Raw genomic sequence first — 24840 nt, forward strand, 5'->3', positions numbered from 1 at the left:
ATAGTCTTACTTGTTTCCTCTGTAGCAGGATAAATCTTCCTGACAAGTAGCTGGAGCAGTGGGCCAAACATCTGGTCTTGGATTGAAATAGAATCTCCCTTTGGGATTGTGAACAGAATGTAGCAAAACCAGATTCCAGTGGCCTCGCCAGGGCCAGGGGTCTCTTCCCCATGAGGTGTGAGGGTCAGTCGTAGAAGAGGGATTCCACTTCTGCAGTGACGGAGCCTGACCTTAACCTTCAGTCCACTTAATGGACAGCAGTGCTGGACCCTCTCTGGTCATTTTGATTCCAAGAAGTTTCCACTCCCTCGAATGGGAGTGTCCGTCGTTGATGCAGATGCAGAGGAGGTGTTGGTGAAAGTTCTCTCCTGCTGGTCAGAGCCGCTTTGATGTGGACAAGGGCTTTCCTTCCTCTGACCCACGGGACAGTTTTCACAGAGCCGTCTAGGGTGAGATATTACTTAGCTTAACTAAAGTCCAGGTGACTCAGAGGCCATGCTCCTGATACAGACACTAGACTTGGCTTTTTTTTTTTTTTAAGAAACAATGGCGTGCATGTGCCGGAGGCCAGATTTGTGTGTCATGTTACATGGGACGTATTCCTCAACTGCATGACTGTATCAGTGGCTACTGAGTTATCTGTCAGTTGTTCACCAGTTAGCATATTTATTTGTATTTTCTCAACAGATGTTAAGGTACAACTGTGTTTTTCTCAATGGTATCTAAAAACCATAGTACTCAATTCCAACAGTTGTGAAGATGTCTCTTAATTGTGTGAAGAATTGGTGTCGTCATCATTTCAGCTGATTTTCTTCTGTACAAGATCTGACTTGACTGCTTCACCTCATTGGACTCATCAGCCAGTCTCAACTCTGCCCCTAAACACAACTAGCTCTTTCAAAGTACTGTTCTTCGTGGCGTATAGTTATCTAATGAAGACACCTCATTCAAACAAAATCTGCCTTTGGAAAATTTAATATATTTTAAATTATTTTAAAAGAAATGCAACATCTTATCCTTGGCTTTCTTACTAGGTGCTTTGTGGAGGCCTGTGTACCATGATAAAACGTGTTGAAAAAGCAGAGGAGTCTCTCCTCTGCTGCCTTTGTTGCTGAAAGAAAAACATTTCAAGATGAGAGGCTTTCATCGAAGGAAAGAAAGTTAAAAGCTTTTGGCTTGCCGTTTCATTTTTTCCATTAAGGAAAAAAAAAAACCCACCTTTTAAAACTAGTGAGTACAACAAGACAGCTGGGAATGGATTGGGCAAAATTAAGTTTTGTGGTTATCTTGAAATATCGTGTACAGTGTAGTCTGAGAGGCTCTGGGCCGCCTCCTTGAGCCCCTCACCCCACACCCCCAGCCATTAGCTTCAGACTTTGCTTTTGTCCTTTGGCAGCGAGGCCTATGTGTGTGATGCACATAACCTTCTCCCTTTTGATAATATAAGAATTGGACACCTCTATAAAGAACAGCCTCCAAAGAAAGTTGATTCTCTGATATCAGGGACGGAGGAGGCTTTCTCATATAAATGCAAGTGGAACAAGTCAGCGTCTGTGTAATTGGCTAAGGAAAGAGGAGTCACTTGTAACACAACAAGCAAGCTGCTTTATTTTTATTGTGCAGAACACTATCACACATGCAGCACAAATGCTCGCAGATAAACTGCATTACATTTAGATTAAATATGAAGAGTCTCAATCCTTTCAGCACTTGCAGGTTTAGAGTCAGGCTTAGTCTTATGTGCCCTGGGTTAAACAAGCCAGTGTTGAATGACCTCTGGCCCCAACAGCATCATTTAAAATGAATGTTTTCGCTACTGTCCACACCACAGTTGGGAACCTGCTAGCAACTCCTCTACTTCAAAAGGAGAAATAAAAAGGCCAGTTTTAAAGTAAGAAAGAAAACTGAGTCCACTTTATAAGAGTGTAGTAGTTTGGGCCAGAGATCCATTAACACCTGTTTAAAGTAGCGCCACATCAGATTTACAAGCTTAACTCTGAAGATGTTCTTTTTACCTTGAGTTGGAAAACACTTGGACTGTATTAGATTTGAAAGCCTGGTATTCCAAATGGGGTAGCCCATTTCCTATCACCCAGGCAACTGAAGGGTAAAAGCCTTAAGGCTAAAAAGGTTTTACTTTTCCCCCCCCCTTATAAAACACAAATGGGCAGTGCAGTGAGAGAGCTGTACCTTAAAACTGCTTTGTACATCCCTGCTCCAACCAGCCACAAACACGGTACTTTGGGTACATGTCTGCCCACCCATGCCTGGAACAATTTTCCGAAAGTGGGGGTGACTGTGTCCCCTGCTCTCCAGTCACTGCTGGGCCTGAGAATAGGCAGCAAGTGGTCCTCAGCATCTAGGCTTCTGTGACAATCAGGTCTCTGGTGACTTGAAAGGCGGCAATGAGGGAACTCAGCTGTATCTTCTCATTGGTGCCAACAGAAAGTCTGTACCTAAAAGAAATTAAACAAAAGGTAAGAAGAGAGAATATCACAACAGCTGCCTTTTGAAGAGAACAACAGCAGTCAGACTGAAAGTTGGCCAGAGAAGGATTGGAAAGAGGTGAGAGAAGTTCATTCTGGGCAGCAATCTCGTGTGTGTCCCCTAATGTTTTTGTTGCCTCAAACACTCCTTTATAAATTTGATTCAAACTGGGGGCGGGGGGGGGGGAATATTAAATTAAAAAAAAAATTGTTCCCAGTAGCAGTGTTCTGAACTTAACTTTGTTCAAGCTCTATACAGATATGCGAAATTTATGTGATTAGGCATTACTTCTTCACCTGCAAAATGCATCGAGAGGAATTATAATTAAGAATCCCTTCCTCGTAATTCACTGGGAAGTTTGGCTGCCGTATCTGTGGTTCTGTGGTCAATAAAGCAAGACACTGGTATTTCATCTTGCCACCTTTCAAGTGCCCAGCCATTGAAAGCAAAATCATGCTACTCACAGTGTAGTGATAAGAAGTGACCTAATTGGTACGTGTGAAGGCCAACGACGGCAAATTAGTTGGCTTACGTGGACATCTATTTTGAACCTAGTGCTTTTGTCTACTTAAATGATAGCTGCCAGCTTCACTGGGGGCTAATAACTGTGTTTACTGAAGCAGGCAAAGTGGAAAATTGAGTTTATGTTTACTTTCCCTGTAATATGCTTTCGTATGCCAGAAGGCCTTAATAACAGCTGGATAGCTGGCCGTCCCCAAACGACCTAGATGTCTGAACTGAAGCAGGCTTCCCACATAACAAGAGCATGTCTGGAACCAAGGTGGACCAGGCCTCTGAGGTCGAAGGAGAGGCCTTTATCTCAAATGCGTAACCGAGTTGTACCTGTCTTTGTGTTTATCCACGTTCTTCACATAAGCATCTCACACCCTTCCCTGTGCTTCGTTCAATAATTCAATTCCAGCAAAAACTAAACTCTACTGTATATGAATGATTTAGACAAAACAGTTGAAACCAAGCAAGGAGAAACAACTCACAATGGGGAAAAAGGAGGAAAAGAATTAAAACTGGGAAATAAATACTCACTCAATGTCTGCCATTTTGGTCAATAAATGTATTCGAACTGAAGATGGAAAGTCAACTGGGGGAAAAACAAAATCAAATGAGTGGGCTCTGTCATTACCTACTATATATATTAAAAAAAATCATATAAGTATGAGTTTCCACATCAGATACGTAAGACTAACCTCTTGAGGCCACAGATCTCAAGATACCACACCTCTAGGAGGTAAAAATTGCATAGGTTTTCATAGTTTTTATTCATTTTAGTCTTCGTAGAGTAGCCGAAAAGAAAAACGAGCAGGTTCCAGAGTGATCATAAGATGGAAGAGCCATCCACACTGCCCTGTCAGCACTGGGCCGCTCTGTAAGTTACTGTGAAAGCGAAGTTCTCACTTGCTGTCCCAATTTTTTTTTTTTTGCGGTACGCGGGCCTCTCACTGTTGTGGCCTCTCCCGTTGCGGAGCACAGTCTCCGGACGCGCAGGCTCAGCGGCCATGGCTCACGGGCCCAGCTGCTCCGTGGCACGTGGGATCTTCCCAGACCGGGGCACCAACCCGTGTCCCCTGTATCGGCAGGCGGACTCTCAACCACTGCGCCACCAGGGAAGCCCTGCTGTCCCAATTTTAAAAACAAACATAACCACTGTAAAGCAATTATACTCCAATAAAGATGTTAAAAAACAAAAAACATAAATAATTGATTTTTCAAAGTCGATTCATGCTCAGCATCCACAAAGTGCAGAGCTGGGCCTGAGCCAACCATGTTCTCGGGCAGAATTTCACATGCCAGCCAGCCAGGGAGAGGCCTGGAAAGGCACTGGCAGAACAGTGTTCGTGGACCTAAGTGTCTGCAGGTGGCTGCCGGACAGGCAGAGCTTCTCCACAAGGCTGAAGAGCACATCACTTAGAGCTCAAAGACACACTCGTGTCTGGTTCTCCCCCAAAAGGGCCAACTGGATTGGTCTGGGGTGATTAACATGTGCTCTCAAGGTAGAGAAGCAATTCTCTGTACAGGACGTACGACCAAGTGTGGAACTAAAGATGGTTTAGTTGAGGCTGCTTTGGTTTTGTGAAGCTAGATCTTCCTCCTTCTTTCTCTTCGGGGAAAATAGCCTTTTAGAAATACAAACTCCAACATACTGCTGTAAAATACAGACCCTTGGAGGAAATAAGTTAGCCTTTAGGAGTTTCTTTCCTGTTTTTCCCCAGCATTCTAGAAGTCAAAAGAGTATTTGGGGGGCTTCCTTGGTAGCACAGTGATTAAGAATCCACCTGCCAATGTAGGGGACACAGGTTCGAGCCCTGGTCCGGGAAGATCCCACATGCTGTGAAGCAACTAAGCCCGTGTGCCACAACTACTGGGCCCGTGTGCTACAACTACACGCACCTAGAGCCCATGCTCTGCAACAAGAGAAGCCACTGCAATGAGAAGCCCGTGCACCGCAACGAAGAGTAGCCCCCACTGGGCACAACTAGAGAAAGCCCGCGCACAGCAATGAAGACCCAATGCAGCCAAGAATAAAATAAAATGAATTTATGAAAAAAAAAAGTATTTTTGGAACAAGGTTTTAAAAGCAAGACACAGACACACAGATATTGGGTTGGCCAAAAAGTTTATTCAGTTAGTGAATACGTTCAATAAAGTTCTTTGCGAAAATTAAAAATGTGTCTTAGTTTTATTTAAACCCGAATGAACTTTTTGGCCAATCCAATAAAAAAAATAAACAGCAAAACAAAACTGAAAATGAGGGGCCGGGTTTACACCTCTTCATTCCTGTTTCTGTTTCCAAAACAAAGCGTCACGTTCCCTCTCCAGCCACCCTCAACCCCAATGCATGCCACCTTCTGCATAGCTTCTGAACTGAGGAAGAACCTAGGTTACCTCTGTGCACGAACAGGTGTATCTCTGTCAGGATGTCATGTAATGCCAACCCCTTTAGAGTTTTCAACTCCATGATATCTAGAGAGGAGCAGTTAAGGCAAAGGGAACAAATTCCTGAACAAATACTGCAGAGAATGACTTGAAAGTAGGGCTTTTCATGCCAACACAGCTGTTTCCTTCACGCTGAAGTTGCACGTGTTGGACCCCAGTTCTTATTTTTCTGTTTTCACCTCCATTAAGGGAGATGAAAGATATCTCTGTCTAGTAGAGAACAGAACCAAATGCATTGCCCAAAAGGCTTTCCATCACTACAGCTAGATTTTAATTTCATAGCAAAACAAGAGTAACACTAACTGCTTGAAAATGACTGCACCTTCCACCCAAGGTCTAAGTGCTTCCCTCCCATCTGAGAGTTAAGCTGCTTCAAGCCATACCCAGCTCAGGGCCCTTCAGGAACAACTTGGGGCATGAAAGACAAGTACCCATCCCCCCCCCAGACATCTTGCTCCCATGACAAGCTGAAAGGTGTCCCGTGCAGCCGCTTGTCTTGCCAGTAGGGTGTAGGTGCTGCCTGCAGCCTGAGCTTGTGAGGCCACGTTCAGGCCTTGGGCACCTAATGCACTGACTGAAGGACAAGAGAAAGGATACTCCTGTAGGCCGTGGTGAAGTCTTGATTCAACATCCAGTCCAGAATGTTGGCGATGTCTGACTTGAGTGGGTGCCCTGTGCAGGTGTAGACGGTCTCCTCTGTCACCTTCCCAAAGGCCATGTTGGTGCTCTGGGCAGACAGGGGGAGAGTCACCACGGCTGCTGCAGCCACTGAGCTGCAGGAGGGTCAGGAGGAAACTGCGGAGGCAGCAATGCGGGTGGGCACGGGAGAGCTCGAGCCCTGTACTTTTTACACTGCTAAGAGCTGGCCGCATCAGAGGAGGCCACTGCTTGTCGGCTACGTTACTTTGCAGAGTCCTTCCCTATCTTTCCCTTATTTGCAACAAATTATTCTTTCAATTAATCAAAACACAAAGGTGGGCATACATCTATGACATACTATGAGATGTCTTACCAGTTCCAGATTTCTGAATTAACACATCGGTCATGCTGTTGCTTATGCCTATCTTGAAAAAGTATTCTGAAGCGCCAACTCGAGATGTGCTAGGAGCGGTGCCCTACCTGCAAGATGTTCAGAGCCCTTCGCATGTCTCCACTGGAAAGAGTTACGAGCGCTTTCATCCCGTCTTCACTTATGTCAACTCTGCAAGGAAACAGGCAGGAGGGATATAGAGGCCCTGAGAGCACAAATGCTCCCCGAGGGGACAAGATGGACTGTGAAGATCAAGGCTTTGAAACAATGAAAGAGAAAAAAGGGAAGGACGGAGTCAACAATACTCTCCTGATTTACAGGCTCCAGAACTTGCTCTGGCTGCTGGGGACGTGGGCCTCACGTGAGTAGTCACAGCCCAGTCCAAGTCTAGCAAGACCATCATTTGGGGCCAAGCATTGCTGTGTTGAGCAGGTAGCTTTGAATTCTGTTCTCTGGAGAGGACAGGGTGCTGGCGAGATCTGCGCTCGCAGAGCCCAAGCACCTGTCGAATCAGCAGCAGCTCGGGCTGGCTACTTGCTTGGCATCTGATCACGCAGAATGTGATGTCTCAGGACCTTCCCTGCTAGTTGAGAAAGGCTACAGGCTTCTTAACGGGAGGGACATGGCAGCGTGCAGTTTCCAAAGACAAAGAGTAGGAGGAAAGTGGGACCGCTTCTAGGGGAGGATGATGGACTCCAGTAAGGAACCAAATGACCTTTATGAAGAATGTCTGTGAGCTACCAGGGCGGCCGACAGACAGTGAGGTTTACCCTGTGCCAGGCTCTCCCGAGTTGTTTACAAACGTTATCGCCTTCAGACGGTACCAGTAGCTGCCTTACATGACACCCAGTCCCCAAGGCCCCCCTTTCCCTGCTTTTCAACATACTTACTTCTCTTCTTCTGCGACATGTTCCAGGCGGGGAACCATGAGTTCAGGGGTCAGGGGACCGAATCGGAACCTTGTACACCGGGACTGCAAGGCGGGGATGATCTTTGACAGATAGTTACAGATGAGGCAAAATCTGGTATTTTCAGTAAATTTCTCAATCACTGGCAAGGGAAAAGAGAACCACCTCACGTCCATCCTGATTCTTCCAGGGACCCAGAAACCCTGAACTTTCCTACGGTCACGTGAAGCGGGGAATCAAGAATGCAAACAAGTGGGAAAGCTACTGCAGCGAGAGAGGGTGAGCCTGGAGACCAACCACTCTCTCCCCAGAGCTGATGCACACGTCACGTCCACGGGACTGGACAAAATGCTTCCTTTTTCATGACTGGCTGTGATCCCGGCACTCTTGCCATTCCATTCCACTAAGATATGAAATCCAGTACGCCTGCCCTTTTGCATAAAATCCTATTTGGCAAACGGATGATGTGCCACCTTCTACTGGGCGGCGGGGGGGGGGGGGGGGGTGGCTTTTTGCAGACTTTCCAGTGGACCTTGTCTCGAACCCTTAGAGCATTCGAGAAAGCATTAACCCGAATTCAGAGATGCCTATGACACCAGTTTCAACCTGTAGGTACCAACGTTCTCACGCTGGGATCTGCCCAGACTGACTCTACAGAATAAGATGCTGAAGAAAGGTGGCCAAAGCCTCTAGGACCAGAAGATATTCTGTCCTCCTCCTCCGCTTCTTAAACATGGGCTGCAATCCACCCCTCCCCAGAATTCCTAAAGATCATCTTCTCTCCTAGCTGTCTACCGCAGAATCTTAATGAGACAGATTAAGAATGTCCTTGCAAAGAAATTAACTGCACCTTTAAGACCAACAAATCACAGTATACTCTCCTTTCCTGGCCCAATCATTCTCCTGGCAAGTAGGGAAGTCATGTCGGCTTTCTGAGTGCAACTAAATTTCCAGTGTTATTTTCCTGGCTATATTGTATCTAATGGTACCAACAGCAGAAAGACCTATCTAGCAGTTTAGAAATGAAAGACTTCCCATTCCCTCCCATCAAACAGTACAAATTCCCAACCCTGAAATTGAATCCAGCGGAAAAGTAGGATGAAACACCAGTGTCTGGTCATACCTAAAAGTCCCCAAAAGGCTAATGTCTTTACGCTATTAAAAGGGGTAACCACCGGTATAGAGATTTTTGTCTAGGTCATCAGGTGGGATACACAGTGAAAGGTATATAGAGATTTTGCTGGGCCAGAAGATGAATGAAAATTGAAAAGAAGCCACGTCCTATCTCATGTCCAAAGTTGCTAACTCTCCTTCCAAAGCATTCCTCAGCCATACACACCGTACACGGCTGTGCTCCTTACCTCTCCGCAAGGCGTTCTGGGCGTCCTGAGTCATGGCATCAGCTTCATCCAAGATCACTAGTTTAAAGCCTTTCCTAGGAAAACAATTGGTACCACCTAAAAAGCCTTCTTCAATCTCCCTTTGACTTCCAGGCCCAAACCTACACCTTCACATTTGTGCCATCAGGCCCTGGCTCATGAAGTTCATTTCTCCTAGAACTCTGACCAAAGCAGGCATCTGTGGTCAAAGCACATGGAGGTCTAATTTCTGTATTTGTGTTAGATTATGTCCTCTGGCACCTTCATCTTTCTTCCACCCAGTAGCCTCTTATTCTATTCTAGTGCTGCTTTTTCCTCTTTTTCTTTTTTTACCACCATCCTAGTTATCCACCCTGATCTCAATTCATTTTTGTTTAAATTCAAACTAGCTCCTCCAGTCTTATGATGTAATGAAATTAATGCTTCCCCAGAGAACTTGCTAATATAGATTTAGATAATATTTTGTTTTAATATTTGCATTTTAATATGTCTTACCACCATTCCTGTACTTTATCTCTCTTTCATGACTGCTTTTGACAAAGCCTTTTTCTTTTCCCCTTACTTTTACAAACTAGCAAAGGAGAGGATTTAAGAAATTAAACTCTATCACCTCACTGATCAAAATCTTTAGGGAGAGAAATTATGCAAAGAATTCTTACTTAAATATTGTCCTTGTGCTAGCAAAGCTCAGGATTGGTCCCCGAACGATATCTATTCCTCGGTCATCTGAAGCATTCAGCTAAATGTGAAAGAGAGAAGCCAAAATAAATAGAAAACGTGTTGGTGTGCTAGCTGTGAATTAATGTGCCTTTTCATCAATCCTGCTCAGCAAGCTAGGTCTCTAGTTCTAAGGACAGATAAGAGATAATCATTAAAAATAAGATGACAGTTATATTTAAAACTTACAACTCACTAGATCATTCCATTATACTCTGAAAGGCCAATCAACGTGTGTGTTTCCTCCCCCTTCTGAGGACAAAATCACTGACGTGCTCCGGGGGATAATTAACTGGTCTGCTTACGGTGAACAGCGCCTCTGGCACGAGCAGAATGATGCTAATTTTAGCTACCACAACCCAGAGCAACCCAGAAGTTACCAAGTCTTTAATACAATGAAGTAAGAACACTGGTGGCAGCAAGGTTCTATAATACAAAAGCAAGTTAAACAGTTTTTTTCTTACAATAGACAATATTTACAATTTCGTAAGCTAAGTTTATCGCTCGAGTCCTAGTAGTAAACAGATGGCATACTCAAATTCAGTAATTTGAAGAGAATTAAATGAAGAGATACTTTAAAAGGTGCCGGTAAGGTGTGGGGAAACCACAAGGGCTATGCAAATACCTCAAGGCCTACTGGGGCCCATTATCACCCCCAAGTCTTAAGGGGTTGGTGGGGGAGTGGCACTGGTGGGGTGTGTGTGTGGGGGAAAGGCTGCGTGCTGTGCCCTGCGGGTGGGAAAGCTGTTGGCCTGTCGTGACCCCCAGGGCAGGACCAGGCATCCTTCTCCCTTCCCCAACCCCTTCCAGGCCCCTGCTGGCCAAACCCAACCAGGAGCCAGAGGGCAAGAGAGCTCGCAGCCTTCCGGGGCGGGGCAAGAAGAGCATGGAGCAACATGCAGAAGGGATCTGGGGGCACATGGGAGACAGCCATCAACCGAGCAACCACTGAGGATTTGGGTAAAAGTTGGCAACAGCAAAGAAAGACACCTAGTCCTACCACTGCCCTTTAGCTTGTACCAGTCCAGGCAAAAATGTCAATTATAGAAAAAAAGTGAATTAAAACATCTTATGTCTCCTTCTTTCCCAACCACCAGCAGGGCAACTAACTTGTAAAGTAAAACAAAACTAGCAGACCTAAAAGTAAGAGGCTGGAGTCGTTCGAGAGTAACAATAAACCTCCCATTTACCTCCAAGACCATGGAGCCAAATTCCTTATCTTTGTACAGCTGTTTAGCACAGGCCAGGATGGTGGATGTCTTTCCCGTCCCTGGAGGACCATAGAGAAGGAGGTGCGGCAGGCGGTCCTCACTGATAAACTTCTGAACTGAAGGTCAGGGGGAGAAAGAGAGAGGCCATCAGTCTCTGAGAGTTGCCTCATTCACTGCAGGCCCGAGTTGGGCTGAAGGTACTTCAACCATATGTTCAAATCTGGGTCAGATGCAGGAATGAAAAATCTGAAGGACTCAGCTCTTAAAGCCACATCCCATAAAGCTCAATCAGATCCTTCAAAATTATTACTCAGTAGAGACAACATTCCTAAGAAGTGTATTCAGGTCCTTTGACTAGGATACCAGCCGCTGACACATGGATACATACTGGTACTCAAGATGTCCTGATGAGAAATGAGATCATCCAGTGTCTGTGGCCGGTATTTTTCAACCCTGAAATACAATTTAGCATTGATTACAACATATATAAAGGCAAGAACATTTTGTTATGTGCAAAAGAATCCTTTCATATCCTAACTAAAACAGAAAGAGATACAAAACCCTTTAACAGTGGTTCTCAACCGGGGCCATTTTGTCCTCCAGTGAACTCTTGATAATATCTGGAGACATGTTCCACTGTCAAAGCTGAGTGGGGGGTACTACTGGCATCTAGCGGATAGGCACCAGGGATGCTGTTAAACATGCGGCAATGCACAGGACAACCCCCATGCCCTCCCGCGACACCCCACATATCTGGCCCCAAATATCAATAGTGCTGAAAAACTGCTCTCATTTCATCTTTCCAGCTGTCTGCCTATAATCTCAACCTGGATGGGCACCTAAGTTAATCCAAAATTGAACTCATATCCAAATATAAATTAACAGATGAATGGATAAATAAATGGTGGTATAGCCACACAAGGGAACGTTATTTGGCAATAAAAGGAAATCAGTTACTGATATAAGAAGCCAGTAACGGGACATCCCTGGTGGTCCAGTGGGTAAGACTCTGCACTCCCAATGCAGGGGGCCCAGGTTCGATCCCTGGCTGGGGGATTAGATCCCGCGTGCCTGCTGTAACTAAGAGTTCGAATGCCGCAATGAAAGATCCCACATGCCGCAACGAAGATCCTGTGTGCCACAACTAAGACCCGGTGCAGCCAAAATAAATAAATAAAAATTTCTTTTAAAAAAAGAAGCAGCCAGTCACAAAAGGCCACGTATCATATGACTCCATTTATATGAAATATCCAGAATAAGCAAATTCATAAGAAACAGAAAGTAGATTAGTGGTTGCCACGGGCTGAGGAAGGGGGGAATGGGGAGTTGCCAATGGGTACGGGGTTTCCATTTGGGATGATGAAAAATTTTGGAACTAGATAGTGGGATGGTTACATAACATTCTGAATGTACTTAATGCCACTGAATTGTACATTTTAAAATGGTTACAACTGTGAATTGTATGTTATGTATTTTTATTACGATAACAATAAACTGAAAAGAAACAACTTGGAGTTTTCCGAAATCAAGTCAAATCCATTCACTCTTTAAACCATCACTAAGACACAGTTGTGTGAGTAGGATGGTTAAGAGTGCAAGCTCTGAATCTGGACCAGCTGGGTTCAAATACAAACTTATTTTCCAACTCTGGACCTCTGGCAAGTCATTTAACCTTTTGGTAAAACTGGAATAACAGTACCTTCTTCCTAGTGTCTGTAAAATTCCAACATCTAATAGGGTGCCTGCTAATCTAATAGAAAGTCACTTAAATAAAAGTTAACTAGGGAGCGTTGTCATCATCATCATCATATTATTCTAGTTTAGAATCTGACCAATAATCGTACCGAGAGAAGAGAATATTTTGGCAAGAGAGAAGAATATTTTGCCACGGAGGTCAAGGTAGTGTCAGAAGACACGAGATCGAACCCCTGTGCCGATCGAACCCTGGGGCGGCGGGGCGAGGACGGGGTGGGGACCTGCCACTTGCCCACTCCGGCCACCACCTCCCCGCGCGGCCGACCCCCTTCCCCGCGGCTGCTGGGCCTCCTCCTACCAGGGCAGGTTCCTGATCTTGCCCCCTTCAGGCTGCTGCTGCTGCTGCTTGTGCGCTGAGGTCTCCATGACAGGGTGACGGAGGTCGCTGGGTCCGGTGGGTTTGTCGCCTCCCCCAGCTGCCTGCTCCGCGACCAGTCAAGACGTGACCCCGAGACACACGTACTTACAGTTCGCGCGCAAACGCAACTCTCGCGATGTTTAGCTGCTGGCTTCCGACTTCCTCCCCTCCGGTCCCGCCCCCTCCCCGTTGCTAAGGCCTCTGTTGCCTGGTTACCGGGAGGCCCAGGCCGTCAGCCTTGTTCCAACTCCGCCGTTCTAGCCGGGGCTGCCCTCTCTCTGGTGCGGCTTGGGCGTCCCGAGCCAAGCGAGCGCGGGAGCAGGAGAGGCAAGGCCACCCCTTACAGTTCTTGAATACAGTTGCCGTATGAAAAAAGGCTCCAAATACTTTGTTGGCCCCAAAGCTGGCAGGTGAGTACTTCAAATTGAAAAACAATTCCAAGCACAACTCCAACTCCAATCCGTCTCCCAAATCCATTTCCTTCACCCAACAAAATTTACAGAACCGACCGACCTCTAGAAACAACTCCAGAGCGAAAACAAATAAATAAGTAAGTAACTTCCATTTAGGTTAATATGTGTAACTGGAAAAGGCTAGTCAGTAAGCATAGAGGACAGGCTGCCTCTGATCTCAAGCTACTGAGGAGAATCGTTATCAAAATGTTAGCATTTTTTTCTGAGGTGAGGGGATTATGGACCACTTTTGTTTTCTTCTATTTTGCTGGTCTGTATTCCCAGCAATGAGTATGTATTACATCCATAATAAAGTTTTTTTTTGTTTCGTTTTTTGTTCTTTTGCGGTACGCGGGCCTCTCACTGTTGTGGCCTCTCCCGCTGCGGAGCACAGGCTCCGGACGCGCAGGCTCAGCGGCCATGGCTCACGGGCCCAGCCGCTCCGCGGCATGTGGGATCTTCCCGGACCGGGGCACGAACCTGTGTCCCCTGCATTGTCAGGCAGACTCTCAACCACTGCGCCACCAGGGAAGCCCTGTTTTGTTTTTTTTTGTTTTTTTTTTGCGGTATGCGGGCCTCTCACTGTTGCGGCCTCTCCCGTTGCGGAGCACAGGCTCCGGACGCGCAGGCTCAGCGGCCATGGCTCACGGGCCCAGCCGCTCCGCGGCATGTGGGATCTTCCCGGACCGGGGCACGAACCTGTGTCCCCTGCATTGTCAGGCAGACTCTCAACCACTGCGCCACCAGGGAAGCCCTGTTTTGTTTTTTTTTGTTTTTTTTTTGCGGTATGCGGGCCTCTCACTGTTGCGGCCTCTCCCGCTGCGGAGCACAGGCTCCGGACGCGCAGGCTCAGCGGCCATGGCTCACGGGCCCAGCCGCTCCGCGGCATGTGGGATCTTCCCGGACCGGGGCACGAACCCGTGTCCCCTGCATTGGTAGGCAGACTCTCAACCACTGCGCCACCAGGGAAGCCCTGTTTTTTGTTTTTTAACATGCTGAGAAAGGCAACAACCCTGGGAGAAGATGAGGCTGGACCGGGATCAGAAGTGTTCTGATTCAGAAGTAGCTGCTCCTTGCATCTTATTACATCACCGTCGCCTGTTTTAGGAGCAGAGTAGAGGGACAGAGGACAAATACACGATGGCAGTTATGGCTTCACCCTCGCCCCTGCCTGGGGAGTCAGAAGGAGGGGGTCAGATGGGGCTTGTGATATGACAGTGCCCCTGCTCTCTGCTTCCTCCTGACACTGGTTGTGCAGGTCGCTAGGGTACCACTGTTCCCGCTCAGCTTTGGGCAGGTTACTTCTCTCCTCGTCCAACCATATCTACTCCAAGATGGCTGTGAGGATTAGATGAAATAACATAGGTAAAGCATCTGGTATATTCCACCCGCCTCTCTCTCTCTTCTAGAAATCTCTTCACCCATCCTGTACTTGGCACAAATGTTTCCTCTCAAACAAAACCTAAAGAATTGGCTGGTGTGACTATGCCGGGGAGGGTTAATTTTATGTGTCAACCTGACTGGGCCAAGTGATGCTGGGAGAGCTTGTAAACATTATTTTCGGGGAGCGTCTCTGAGGGTGTTTCTGGAAGAGATTGGCATCTGAAGTGGGAGAATGAGTAGAGCAGATAACTCCCATCAAGGCAGGTGGGCATGATCCGATCCACTAGGGTCCTGAATAGAACAAAAAAGGCAGAGGGAAGGTGAATTTGCTCTCGTTTCGAGCTGGGACATCCATCCTTTCCTGCCCCCTGGACATTGGCGCTTTTGATCCTCAGGCCTTTGGACCAGCTCTCCTGGGTCTTCAGCTTGCAGACAGCAAATCATGGGACTTCTTGGCCTCCATAATCATGTGAGTCAATTCCTTTGATATCTATGTTATATAAATATCTATATACAAATATGAATATATCTAAAATATATTTTAAATAAAAAATATAGTATATATAATGTATAGTGATATATTAATATTTATTGTATGGTGTATAATATAAAAATATTTTAAAATCTACATAAATATAATACATAGTATAAATATAAATTATATTTAAATATACTTGTATTATAACATAAGTATAAATATAATATATATATGTAAATACTATTGGTTCTGTTTCTCTGGAGAACCTTACTATAAAAACCATAAACTGGGCTTTATTCAACTGCCATGGTAAGAGCCATGCTGCTAAGGGGCTTTTGCATTAGAAACATGATGTCACCACCTCCTTGAGATGGAAGATGCAAACAAAACTTGACCAAGTTCTCATAAAACTGTGTGCACTTGCTGTCCAGTTTGCCTGGAGTGCAAATTTCTTCTGTGTGACATTCTATCTTATATTCATGAGGTTATCTATTGTGGGCCCCCCCAGTGGATTGTAAGCTCATTTGAGTTCCTCACCACTGTACTCCTGGTGCCTGGAACAGTGCCCGTCTCAAAGGAAGCACTCAATTTATAATTGTTTGATGAAGGAATGAATGAATGCTTATAGCTAATGTTCATTAGGCAGTTACCATGGGCCAGACAGTGTTCTAAGTGCTTTTACATTCTGTATGCATATTCAGTTGTTGCCGTGAACCCAGGCCACTATCATTATCGGCCCCATTTCATAGGTGTGCTAAGTAACTTGCCCGTGTTCTGACTTGGTGTAAGAGGCAGAACTGGATCTCACCAAGATGGTGTGATTCTATAGCCCAAGCTCTTAGCCACTCTGGTGGTGGCTGGTGTGGTCGCTGGACCAGCAGCGGCAGCATCTCCTGGAAACTTGTTAGAAATGCTCATTATTCTTCCCCCCCACCCCAAAACCACTGAATCTGAAACTCTAGGGGTGGGCCCAGCTCTCCGTGTTGTAACAAGCCCTCTAGGGGATTCTGATGCCCTCAAGCTTGAAAACCACCGCCTTATATTCTACTGCTTCTTAGTCTTCGAGCTCCTCAGGACTTCACTTTCTAAGAAAAAGAATGGGTACTAAAATGAGTTTTCTGGAAAAACAAAGGTGTCCTAGTAAATGTTATTTGTGTGTGGTTTTGCTTCTGTCTGTTTTGCTATTAACTGAAGGTATAGTTCTTTAGGCAACTTAATATCTCTTTGGACCTCAGTATTGGCATTCATAAAATGGGTGGGGCTGAACTAGAGAGAGGGTTAACGTTAAAAGCACCAGAGGATTTTTTAAAATTCCAGTGCCAGAAGTCCAGCCAGACCAATTAAATGTGGCCTGGGGGTGTGACCCGGCAGTTGGCATTATAAAAGGTTCTCAGTTGTTTCTGATATTCAGCCAAAGTTGAACTACTGCCCTAGGCTAAGCCAATCACAGCAAACCTAGTCCCCTGATTGGCTTAAAGTGTGAGCCTGTGATCCAGTTCTGCCCAATGAGATGTAAGAGAGAGTGGTGGTGGAGGGAAGGGGCACCTGGGAAACTTTTCTCATTACTTTGCCGATCTTTGCACTAGATGATCTTTAGCTTTTCTCCCAGTGACAAAACTCCATCACTTTAAAGAGAAAGAGGGAGAGAAGACCTGAGTTCCAAGCTCACATGTCTTACAAGTAGCCTGAAGTTAATATATAAAGGAAGAGGGTTGGTTGGACACTATGCCCTGCCTCAAGGGGGCAGAGCTTATACATGAAAGATTTAAGCAGAAAAGGATTGTAGCAATGAAATATTGGCTAGCTCACAGTCAGTTAGAATTCTGGAGACCCCGGCTTGGAAAATGGAACAGAGACAGGCCGTGGAACTGAAACCATGGTCAAAATTACTCCATGGAACGATACTAGTAAGAAAACTGTTTTTGCTGCCGACTTTCAGAGGCTACTGCCCGCCCACCCCACGCTGACCCTACAAACTGGATGTTGCTTTAACCATGTCTGCTGTCAGAAAGAATTCAGTTCTCTCCTGTACTAGAGTCTTCCTAAAGCTAGTGCCACATTAGAAACCTGGGGAGGGACTTTCCTGGGGATCCAGCGGTTAAGACTCCACGCTTCCACTGCAGGGGGCGCGGGTCCGATCCCTGGTCTGGGAACTAAGATCCTGCATGCCGCGTGGTACAGCCAAAAATGAAAATAATAATAATAAAAAATAATAAAAATAAAAACCTGGGGAGACATGCCTAATTGGCCAGGCCTGGGTCACATGCTTGTAAGTACCAGGTATATAGCTTGAGTAGTGGGAAGTGACATCTGCCTGCCACCAAGACTTGTGAACTGGTGACATCCCTGAATATAGGAGAGGGATTGCAGCCATAAGGATCACAACTGTCCACTACACCGGTACTCAGCCGTGAGGGACAGCAACCAAATGGTGCCAGCTCTTCTGATTTTTCAAGAGAAACCAGAAACTGGGATTTGTATGTGAAATTCTTGTATGGTAAACATTGACAACTAATTAAAAAAAGTCTGCTGGCCAAGCAAAAACACCGTCAGAGCCCTTGTGACTTTTGATTTCTCAAGGACAGAGGATCAGGCAAAAGATATAGCGATTCCTTCTTACGCTCTGCCTAGATGTTAGACCTTCTGGAGGATTAAGGCAAATCAAGCTGCTCTCTCCATGTGAATTGTGACATTGATGAGCACAGGCACAAACTTTTCTTACATAATCAGAACCAGATTTGGAAATGCTTTAATAAAATATCAGGTCATGGAGATGGCAGGATCAGAGTTTGCAAACAAAATTAACAACAAAAGGCATTTTCTCTTAAAATTGGATTAGGGAAAGGGAACCCTGAATTTTATTATTCTCAGCTTTGGAACAAACTTGGCCTTGGACACAGCACTTACTGCCTTAGTTTATTTTTAAGACTTGTTCTTATGAGAGAATGGGATTCAGGCTATCTTTGGAAGAGGCTGGCAGAAGAAACTCAAACTGGGTCTTTCTCCTGAACATGTTTATACTGGTGAAATCATGTTTAAATGAAGAGCTAGGACTTGAAGGAGGGAAAAATCTCAAAGGGCAATTTGAAGAGTGTGTATAAGGGGAAGGGCCATCTTCTTTGGTGACCATGGCAAGATCATTGACTGACAAGGAATTTAAGTCCTCAGGTCTTTTGGGGGTACTTGTCCCCTACAACTAGTTTCTCTTGTCAGACGTCCAAAAATGCCCTACATCGGAACTTAGGGAAACTCATTCAGCATCCACTAAACATTTGTTGATTGAATAACTAATGAAATGGCTATTTACAGATTCCTGAATTTGATTCTCTTTGAGATTGAAAGGATAACTCACATGAATTTGCTCCATGCCACTTGTGCTCAAAATTTTCAGTTTTTCTACATTAAATATATCTGGCTCAAGGTCCTCTACTGCTCCTTCCACAGGCCAAGGCAGTTTGGAAATTCAGTCTATTGGGGGTTGGGAGTTGGGTTTCTTCCCTTCTGTAGGGTCATTCAAGAAGTCTAAGAGGTTGTGGGGAAACAGGCCAGAAAATTTGGGGAAGCGCTCTTGGTCTTCAGTTATTTTTAATTTTTTTTTTTTTTGCGGTACGCGGGCCTCTCACTGTTGTGGCCTCTCCCGTTGCGGAGCACAGGCTCCGGACGCGCAGTCTCAGTGGCCATGGCTAGCCGCTCCGCGGCATGTGGGATCCTCCCGGACCGGGTCACGAAGCCGTGTCTCCTGCATCGGCAGGCGGACTCTCAACCACTGCGCCACTGCAATTTTATATGGCTTGACTTACTACATTTTCCCATCTCAGAATAAGTGCCGCGCTCCAGATGGAACCCATGCTCCCTGCAATGGAAGCGCAGAGTCCTAGCTGCTGGACGGGGGAAATTCCCATGGGTGATTACCTTTAGTTCCTTACCTCTGTGTGTGTCTTCTCCCTGGTGGTCACTTAGGAGTATGGGGAGACATGAATAAATTATCTTGTTTTCTTGTTCTGATGTACCATATTATAGGCTTGGAAGAACTTTCTAATCTCACTAATTGTTTTTAAGAAACAACGATTTTGATTTTGCAAATTTTACCACACCGAGTTCTCCACAATCGGGTACACCAAGATCTTACCACTGCAACCCTTCCTGGTGTTAAGCAGATGGATAATTTTGAAATATGTACGTATGGAATTAAGTTTTGTGACTATCCAAATACGCCAACCACTTCCACGGCATTTGGAATTATGCAGTGGAAAACATTTCCAATGATGCCCTTTTATGTGTTAATTTTGCAAAATTTATTCTCAATTATAATTTCAAATCACCTGAGCAACAGAAGAAAATCAGAAGTTGTATCAAAACCAAGAACTTATTTGAATTTAGCATTAAGAAAACATTTTTAATTAATTAATTGGCACAAGTTGAAGATAACCCGTATTTAACAAGCCAGTTCTGGTTGACATTTGCCAAAATATGACATATTGAATATGTTCTCTTTATTCAATACCCCTTAAATTAAATTGTGAAAAAAAATTAAAGCAAAGGGTATAAAATAATTTACTTCCATGAGACTCAGGAAAATTTAATTAGATACCCCTTTAACTAAGAAATTTAGTTCTGTAAAATGTTTTTTAAATCTGTACTTTAAATGACCTTTAAATTTCAAGACTTTTTCAAGATACAGTTGTCCAGTCCTCATATTCATGAACATGCCAGATATTTTAATTTCCTGCACATCTGCCAAGTCTCTTCAGTTTAGAACAAGATTTAATTCTAAGGTGCCTCCCTTTTTGAAAAACACACTTTCTCCTAAGTCAAAAGAATTTTTTAAAATATATTTTGAAGAAGCCCATAGGCTGCAACTAAGACCCAGCACAGCCAAAAAAAAAAAAAAAAAAAAGACTCTAAGGCATTGTCTAAAATAGTACAAAAGCCACTGGTTGAAAATGTTAAAAAAATTCATAATAAAAAGATACATTGTTTATATATATATTAACCATCTATATCTTTGAAACACTTAAAATATTTTCAGATTTAAAAATCCTCCTCCAGACTGACTTGGGGCAGCCTTGGCTCTTCAGTACTACTCTCCTGCTGTACTTTTCAACATTACATTGATTTTAAGTACACTTTTTTTTTTTAAATCACATTGCCATTGAACTCGGGCCAAATACTGTGAAAGAGTGAGTTTAGGGGCATTGGAGGAATGGGATGAAATGTCTATAAATAGCAGTTCTCTGTGTAGCATGCACTGTATAATAAAGCGTGTGTAACTCTGCCATGCCACGTAAATAATGACAGTGACTTGCATTTTCTTATTACTCTTCGTCCTCGAATTGAATCTGTGGTCTTCTGCCAGTATTAAGGTCTATTTCTCACTTCCTTACATCCCCCAGGGTCCCTACTATGATGGGAGTGGGTAGTCGACAGTCCCTTTGTTCGGCACACAGATCTTAACGACAGGTACACATCCAGCTGCGTTTTTGCCTCTGCCTTTTCAGTCTCACAAACCCAAAGGCAGTATGGTTCACGGCTGGACCAATGCCGAACAGAGCCAGGCCAGTGTAACTACACTTCCGTCACCTCTTTATTAACACCCTTCTCTCTTTTTAAATCCCAATGACCCCGGAGATTCTAGCCCAAGGCAATGACGCTAGACTCCAAGTAGGGAGAATTAGGAAGGATTCCAGAAGAAGAAATATCTTTAAAATTTTACCAGCCTGGAGGGCCTATTATTAATGTGACATTGAGAATAAACTGGACTTATTTTCTACTCTAGACTCATCACAAATGACTAAGGGGGATGTTTTTCCCGCAAAGCAATTGCATCTTAGAGTCCTGGGGTGCTGAGCTTGCCTTGCTCAAGGGAGCTAGGATGCCTAGGACCTTAGGGACTTGAGTGAATGATCAAGATTCCACGCCCTTAGAGGGGAAGGGGTGCGAGCGCATGTGAGAGAGGAGGGGCCAGGCTCCCTGAAGGTCCACACTCGGCATGCAGAGCGGCGGTGGGGAGCAAGATGGCGGGAGAGAGATATACTATGCAAGCCGGCTTATCAACTGAAATGTGCACACAAACTGCCTGGAGAACTTGTTACAATGGAAGTCTGATTCAGGAGGTCTGGAGTGGGTCCAGAGACTCTGCTTTTCTAACAGGCTCCCTGCTAATGCCCATACTGTGGGTCCTGGGCCTCACGTGGAGCAGTAGTGGGTAAGGAGGAGGAGGCGGGAGGACTTGGAAGGAGGGGGCACAGGAAAGTCTAAACTTCATACTCTGTGGTGCTGGGAGGAACGACAAAATTTCTGGGTGGCTGAGTTGTACGCTGAGGGAAAGGACACTATTATCAACAGAACGGTCCATCTTCAAAGGGATCATTTCAGTCTGTACAAAGAGCATCTATTCCAACAGACTATGTAAAGAACTGAAGACTGGGGCTTCCCTGGTGGCGCAGTGGTTGAGAGTCCGCCTGCCGATGCAGGAGACGCGGGTTCGTGTCCCGGTCCGGGAGGATCCCACATGACACGGAGCGACTGGGCCCGTGAGCCATGGCCGCTGAGCCTGCGCATCCGGAGCCTGTGCTCCGTAACGGGAGAGGCCACAGCAGTGAGAGGCCGCATACTGCAAAAATAAAAAATAAAAAAAAATAAATTGCTGTTTAGAAAATAAACAAGCAAATAAATAAATAAAGGTAATCCCCCAGATCCTAAGGGGAGTTGAATTTAACTTAAGCTTTAATGTTAATCAAGTGAAATTGTGCCTTCTCACTTGAAAGTGTTAAGTGCTGAATAATGACAGTGACATTTAAACGCAGCCCTAAGCGTATTTATATTAGGAAAATACCTTGACATCTTTAGTCTAAGTATTATAAACTATCCTAATACTAGTTATTAAGTTATCCTAAACTGTCGTTAATAAACTTCCCCGTTTGATTTGTAGCAACTTTATAAACAGAACGGGTGCTATGTATTTAGTTGGGTAAAGCAACTGCAGTAGATGGCCTGCAAAGATGGCTGCCAACAATTCCTCCTGTCCCTGTGGATGGGGGCCTCTTCCCCTCTCAAGAGGTGGAATCTATTTCTTCACTCCTTGGAGGCTGGCCTTTGACTTGCTTTGACCAATGGAATGTGGCAGAATCTGGTGGAAATACTATTCTGGGACTTCCAAGCTGAGGCCTGGAAGTTTCCACTTTAACCAGAGTGGGACACCATCTGCCATGTCTAGAAGTCCAGGCTGTCCTGCTGGAGAAAGAGGCCAAGGCAGGGGGCTCCGGGAACTCAGCTGACAACTAGGAGGCCGCATGCACACTAGGGAGTCCAGCCAGCCCCACAAGGAAGGAGGCCCAGCCATGCAGTCCCCAGTCGTTCAAGCCATTCCAGCTGAAGCACCAGCCCTGTGAGTGAGACCAGCGTGGGTCCTCCAGCCCCACATGAATGCACCCCAGCCGGCACTGCAAGGAACACAGATGAACTGCCCCTCTGAGCCCTGACAGAGTTCCTGACCCACAGACTCAGGAACAAATTAAACGATTGTTATTTTAAGCCATTGCGTTTAGGTGTGGTCTGTCATGCAGCAATAGATAAGTGCTACAGTGACAATTCTCCAAATCCTTAAAATTGGGATTTACCAACTCTTTAAACTTCCTTGGAGGCTGAGAAGAAAAGCCAGGTAGAATATCCATTAACCAAAGCTGACATAACCAAGAGAATTTTTTTTTCTTTCTTTCTTTCTTTTTTTTTTGACCGCAACCCAGCTTGCAGGATCTTAGTTCCCTGACCGGGGATCAAACCTGCACCCCCTGCATTGGAAGGGTGGGGTCTTAACCACTGGACTGCCAGGGAATTCCCTAAGAGAAATTTTAAAAGTCCTTTTGAAAAAGCTTTGTGACTGTGCTCATACACTATTTCAGTGGCTGATGTTTCTGTCACGGAGAGTGACTTATTTATAAGTTAGCTAACGTGTAACCTTGACTAGAGCAATGACAAAAGTAGTCACTTTAATACTTATCTAATTCTTACTTGGTATTACGTTAAGGAGAAGTTCCAAGTAAGCTATGAGTGAGGATGAACAGTATTACAAATACTGCTGCCGCATCCTAGGCTGCAAGTATTATCTGTATAAAGTACACAGTGTACTTGTGTAGCAATAGAATGTTTATATGCATATATTCCTAGATCTAAGACCAAAAGTAATTTATCTAGGCCTAAAATAAGTTTGAAGCAAGTTAGAATTTTCGTTCAAATTGTAGATGTGACTTGCATTACTAGCACTGAATTTTTAAAAACTTAGCTACCTAGTGTTACCAAGTTTGCCAGTCTTTTGACAACAGTTTTTATGGAAACATTGCTAGCAGTTTTGTCAACCTCAAGATTTTTTTTTATCTGCAAGACTGGGTTAGATTTTTTTTTTTTTAAAGAAGAGCATTTAAATTAGCAGGTGACATATAGATCAAATACTAACTATATTTGGTGCCTGTTCACTAGGAAATTACAAAAAAAAGATAGTTAGGATAGGAGCTGAAAAAGAGCCAATAATAAGAGCCAAATACTAAGGGAAAAAAAGAATGTTTTATACTGAGAAATTATTAGCATAAGGCATCTTGCTCTGTAATGTAACTTGTAAATGTAAGAGAACAGGAGAGAGGTGGTAAATATACAGAAAATAAGAGGAGAACAAAGTGACTTAAAAAAATAGACTCATGCATACAGAATGAGGGAAAGATCTGAAAACTAGTCCACTGGGTTTCCATTTTGGGCAATATTCTGGACTAGATAATCTAAAAACTTTCCCACATTTGATAGTCAACTAGAAATACTGGAGAAAATAGAGATAATCTTCTGTAGTCAGAAAAAGAGGGTATGAAATCCACAGTAGTGGGAGGAGGTCTTTGATTTTTAAAGCTGCCAAAGGAAAGAGGGGGGAGTTCCCTGGCAGTCCAGTGGTTAGGACTCCGCACTCTCATTGCAGAGGACCCAGGTTCAATCCCTGGTTGGGGAACTAAGGTCCCACAAGACGTGCAGCACGGCCAAAAAAAAAAAAAAAAGAAAAAAAAACCACCCCCAAACCAACCAGCCAAACAAACAAACCAAAGGACAGAGGGGACAAAGTTTGGGGGGAATTAGAACTATGGCCTCCACACAAACAAGGACCCTCAAAGAGCTCCACTATTATGGAAGGGAGTGGGTTTCTAGAAAAATCTGCCCAGCCAGCATAGGGCAATAACTCGGATGTTTATCTCTCCTTAGGTGGGCCTGGGTGGGCAAGAAATGTCCCCTCTGAATTTGTCACAATACGACTGTATTCACATAGGTTTGGGTTTTAATTTATACTGTGGGGAACCGCCAAGCGAAGAAAGTAGCTAAACACAAGCTCTGGAAGGACAAACCTTCAGCCTTGACATACAGAATTCCCACAAATAAAGATCAACTCGTTTGAAATTACAAAACACACAAGGAAACAATTCACCATGAGCAAGAGACAAAAGAAACAATAAACAGCAAGATAGGTTGCCAATTGCTTCAGATAATTATATTTTTAAAGATGTTAAAATAAATTGGATCACATCTATTTATACAGCACAGGGAAATATAGCCATTATTTGGTAGTAAGTTTAACTGGAGTATAATCTGCAAAAATATTGAATCACTGTGTTGTACAGCTGAAACTAATATAATATTGTAAATCAATTATATTTCAATAAAAATTAATTAGTAAAATAAAACTGACTAATTTTAAAAT

General features: G+C 44.5%; 1 protein-coding gene across 1 annotated transcript; it reads right to left on the reverse strand.

Moving 5' to 3' along the window:
- Positions 1 to 2315: 2315 nt before the first annotated feature.
- On the reverse strand, positions 2316 to 12908 carry RFC5 (replication factor C subunit 5). Its single transcript, XM_082668007.1, has 11 exons — positions 12738 to 12908; positions 11073 to 11137; positions 10664 to 10800; positions 9416 to 9495; positions 8739 to 8812; positions 7360 to 7519; positions 6559 to 6640; positions 6037 to 6166; positions 5389 to 5466; positions 3532 to 3586; positions 2316 to 2456 (listed from the first exon to the last, which is right to left on the reverse strand). Exons 1-11 carry the CDS (start codon positions 12803 to 12805, stop codon positions 2360 to 2362), a joined length of 1026 nt encoding a protein of 341 aa, XP_082524133.1. The 5' UTR covers positions 12806 to 12908; the 3' UTR covers positions 2316 to 2359.
- Positions 12909 to 24840: the final 11932 nt, after the last annotated feature.

The sequence above is a fragment of the Grampus griseus genome (genome assembly GCF_964374135.1).
Source record: "Grampus griseus genome assembly, chromosome: 12".
Taxonomy (NCBI): domain Eukaryota; kingdom Metazoa; phylum Chordata; class Mammalia; order Artiodactyla; family Delphinidae; genus Grampus; species Grampus griseus.